General features: G+C 41.6%; 1 protein-coding gene across 1 annotated transcript; it reads right to left on the bottom strand.

Moving 5' to 3' along the window:
• Positions 1-244: 244 nt before the first annotated feature.
• Positions 245-1,603, bottom strand: LOC134623508 (nuclear factor 7, ovary-like). Its single transcript, XM_063468613.1, has one exon. The coding sequence runs from the start codon at positions 1,601-1,603 to the stop codon at positions 245-247; it is 1,359 nt and encodes a 452-aa protein (XP_063324683.1).
• Between the last annotated feature and the right edge of the window lie 2,996 nt (positions 1,604-4,599).

Raw genomic sequence — 4,599 nt, 5'->3', positions numbered from 1 at the left:
TTCTAACTTCTGACATCATCACAGATTAAAAACTTGATAGTTTGGGGGTCATTCAATAAGAAACAGTGAAATGATCTTCCAGGTGAAAAAGTGGACAGCAGAAACAAAGAAAGAGTGAGAACAGTGTGAGTAATAAAGATCTTTGGAACAATAAGGCAGCAGGAGGACAGCTGCAGTTTAACAGGCTTTTAACAACAATAAAATATAATTATAATGAATTAATTTACACTGACAATGACACCTTCTAGAGCAGAACCTTCAATTTACCAGCCACAGTGTTAATGAATGGAAACATCCTGTCAGTGAAAGTGTGTGTGAAAGTGTGTATGTGTGTGTTAGTATCAGGATCAGAGAACGACAGCTTTCCTCTGTTACAGTTCAGATTCACTCTGATCCTCTGAAACTTCTTCTGTACTGAGAGAGCAGTGTCTGGAGCTGATGGTGACCACGCGTAATATTTACCTTCATAGAACCTTATTCTCCATAATCCAGACAATCTGTCTCCCTTCCTATTCTCAGACTCTGCAAACACACCCAGGTTCCACCATGTGCTATATTCAACCTCAACATCCCAGCTGTGAGTCCCAGAGTCAAAGCCTCCAGAGCCCAGGACAGAGTAGAACCGATCAAACCTCTCTGGATTATCAGGAAGCTGTTGTTCATCTCCTCGTGTCACACTGGTCAGATCCTCAGAGAGGATGAGTTCTGGATGAGCAGTGTTTGGGTCCAGAATGAGAGGAGTGTAGGAGACCATGTCCTTCATGTTGTTCCAGATGTTGAAGGTCAGGTTGCCCAGGTGTTTGGCCTGGTTTAACAGAGCTCCTGAGGGCAGCTGTGGATCATCCAGCAGGGGGCAGCACTGGACTCTTTCCACTGCAGCCTTGTAGTTGTGCAGAAATGAGACATCTTCAGCTCTCAGCTCCTCCTCTGTGGATCTGACTGTGTCTGAAAGAGCAACTATGTCTCTGCTCAGAGCCTCCATGTTCTCCTTCATCATCCCACTCTTCTGCTCCTCTTCCTCCCTCAGTGCAGCCAGCCTGGCCTCCTCTTCCTCTGCTAGAAACTGGCGACACTTCTTAAACTGCTCCTTAATCCGAGTCTCTGTGTGTCGGGCCTGGACGTTAATGTGTTTTGCTATTTGATCAAACTTCACTTGACGTTCTGCACAAACCTTCAACTTCTTCTTTAAGGACTCCAGAGTTTCCTGAAGTTCCTTCCTGTGTTGTTGTGCAGCTTCATCGATGGGTCTGAAACTGTGGTTGGTGTGTTTTTCTGAGTCTCTGCAGATGAGACACACTGGCTGCTGATGATCCAGACAGAAGAGTTTGAGTTTCTCAGAGTGCAGACTGCAGAGAGCCTCTGAAGCTGTCTGATCTCCGTCTTCTAAGAACGACTCACACAGGTTCTTTAAAGCCAGGTTTACAAGTGGATCATTCCCTGAAGATCTTCTCTGACAAACTGGACACTCGTGTGTGGTTTTCTTTCTCCACCATCTCTTCAGACAGTCTTTACAGAAGCTGTGGCTACATGACAGAATAACAGGATCTCTGAAGACCTCCTGACACACCGGACAGCAGAGATCGTCCTCTGATCTGGAAGCCATTGAGTCTGTGAGTGAAGCTGAAAACAGCAGATAGGAGTTTTGCTCAAACTCACATTCAGTGTGTGGAGCGTCAGCAGCTGTAAGCAGCAGTGTGGGAGTTTTCCAGTTTTCTCTCCTGTAGCTCAGATGAAACTTCTAGTTTGATCTGAACTCGGTCTGATCGTGTCTGCATCTCTCTTTACTACGTATGAATAACATCCTTTTGCCTAGTTTTTCTCAGGTGAGTCATGTGAGGGGCGGAGCTTAGCTGTTGCTTCACTCATAAATAAGAGTGTTTCTCATTCCTGAGTTCAGATATTTCACCTGCACATGTCCCAACATGAAGACCTTTCTGAATCTTAGAAAAGAAAGTCTCATTCAGTGGTGCTGCAGAAACTTCACATTCAAAAGGAACATTTTTCTAGTTGTTTAGCAGACTCATCAGCAGATTATAATGCAGGAAAACAAATACGGATCATTTCATGTGTTTAGTCCTGAGAACACTAGTCATTGGCTCATATATCATATATCAAATCCTCTGAAGTCTCCTCATTTCTCAGCCTCTCTTTCAGCTTTTAGGAGACCTGATAAACTTCAGTTCATTTCATTTCAGCTTATTAAGTGAGAAATATTTAATTATGATGCTGTGAATCTTTTTAACACTAATGTTTGAAATTTAAGTTCAGCTAAATGTTTTTTTTTCCTATGGAAAATTTCACACTTCCTTTGAATATCTCACATGAAAAGCCTTGGAATAGTGTTGCAATTTGGAAGACTGCTGCAGGAAAAGGAACATCTTCCAAACTGACATCCTGTAGAAACCAGCTGAACTGGTTGGATGCCAGTAATAAAGGAATCATCTTCTAAAATTAGGTTGCTGCACAACTAGTAAAAAACTGAAATGGTGGTAAACTGCTGTAAGAACACTTTTTTTTCCTACTAATAATCTTTGCACTTAACGAACATGTTTCCAGATATTCAGACATCAGTTTAGACAGTTATATTTATCTTTATTCACAACTAAAATAAACAACACTACAGAAACCAGGCATAATTTGTGTTTTGGATTCCTGAAATAAACAACTAACATTTCACACATAGGTGTTAGGAATTTCAGGTATTTGAACAGCCACTCAAACATATTTAACTAATCATGTCACTATGCTCTTATTGTGATAGTTTAGTCAGCAGAACCTTGGCCCTGTTCCTTAACACTTCTTATCTGTTTTTTGCTTTTTAATAGAGCTCAAGCACTATTAAAATCTTGATTCCTGTAAATAAAATCTGGATTCTGCTTTGCAGTTGCAAACACTGGCGTCATGGCACAGAACAATAAACCATCCCAGGATTCATTTACAACCTGAAGAGAACAGGTGACCGTATCCCACCCTGTTGGGTGGATCTTCTTCCTGGCAAGGGACAGCAGCTCTTCTTTCTGGGTGTCCTCCATTTAAGAAAGCTGCTGTCCCTTTCCTGTGATGCATTTCAACAGAGTTCACTCTGACAACCATTTGCCTTTGAAGGGTGCTAATTATATTTCAGCAAACATGAATGGCAGAAAATATTACATTTTAATGGGCCAGTCATACAAGAGTGACCAGAAAAACACAGAAATTGTCTGAGTACTATTCACCCACTCCATTTTCCAGCACCCACGGAGTCACCAGGTGAGTAATAGGAAACCACATCCACTCCAGCAATTACCAGAAATTGATATCACTATGGTGACAAATGTGAATAAGTGGTTGATAAAGCGCGAAGAAATTAACCGAAGTGTTATGCAGAGCCGGTTCACAAAACTTTTAAAAACCAGTCAGTTGAATCAAACTAAAGACTGTATTACTGCTGGAGCAGTAAAACTACTGCAGAATAACAAAACTCCAAGTTATTCTCCTTTGTTTCAGTGAAAATAATTACACATTTGGTCCCTAACATGTCTAAAGAAAATCAAGTACAGCTTTAACAGTACCCTTAAGTTTGTCCACATTATGAAATGCTGATGGAGTAAATCAGAGAAACCTGCAGCACAGCTCTCTTGGTGTCAGAAGAAAAGCACTGGCAGCTCATAAGCTGGGCTTAGTCCCATCAAAGAGCTCTTTAAAAAAGGGGTGGTGTCCTGAAACTTTAACATCTGTCCTTGCTGCAACACACCTGAGTAAAATTTGTAGGTCATTAGCAACTGCAGTCCAAGGTGGCAGCCCCTAACCCTACTCACGTAATTTAAATAAAAGTGCAATTAAAAAAAAATGTATTTCTAAATCTACTTTTATTGCACCATGTTCATTCACGCTTGAGGTGCTCTAACATGAATCAAATAGCTGAATTGCCACCTCAACATGCAGTCAAGTTCTATAGTCTTGCTAAAGACCTACGAATTTTATCCAGGTGTGTTGCAGCAGGGACAGATGTAAAAGTTTCGGGACAAGGGCCTTCGAGGACTAGAGTATGAACCCTGTGGTTTAAAAAGTGTAGTCTGTGATGAATATTACCCAGCAGGCAGTGCAGAGCTAGGTTTGGAGATTCGGTAGTTCTAACTGTCTATTCTCTGGATATCTACTCTGATATAAACCCAGCCCTGTGTAGTCTCGCAAGCCCAGTATCCTACCACAAACACCCGTTGCGGCAGCTCCCCTCTAGATCAGTGTTCTTGGAATATGACTGGGCTTAATATAGTGGTTTGGAAAAGCAAGCCATGAGGGCTTGTTACTCTTAGAAGGCTGGAGTAACCTGTAAGAGTCACATATAAGATGTAAACTAGTGCTCAGATTTTTATGTTTCACGGAGGGTTGAAAAAGTCCACAATTTAGAATTTTGAATGCAGCATATTTTATTAAAGCAATTAAACAGGAGCAAAGCAGGAGAAGGCAAAGCAAAAATACAATGAAGCTTATGTGTAAGTTCAATAAGGTCTATGGTCTCACATATGTCTGCTCCCAGATGTTGCCGGCTAAATCTGCAGGCTTCACGTCCACTTTCCCACGCTGTCAAGCTGTTTGTGACATCACTGGTCTAGTCCA

The sequence above is a fragment of the Pelmatolapia mariae genome, linkage group LG3_W (genome assembly GCF_036321145.2).
Source record: "Pelmatolapia mariae isolate MD_Pm_ZW linkage group LG3_W, Pm_UMD_F_2, whole genome shotgun sequence".
NCBI lineage: Eukaryota > Metazoa > Chordata > Actinopteri > Cichliformes > Cichlidae > Pelmatolapia > Pelmatolapia mariae.
Note: the sequence above shows the minus strand (reverse complement) of the source record. Positions and strands in the feature narration are given on the sequence as shown.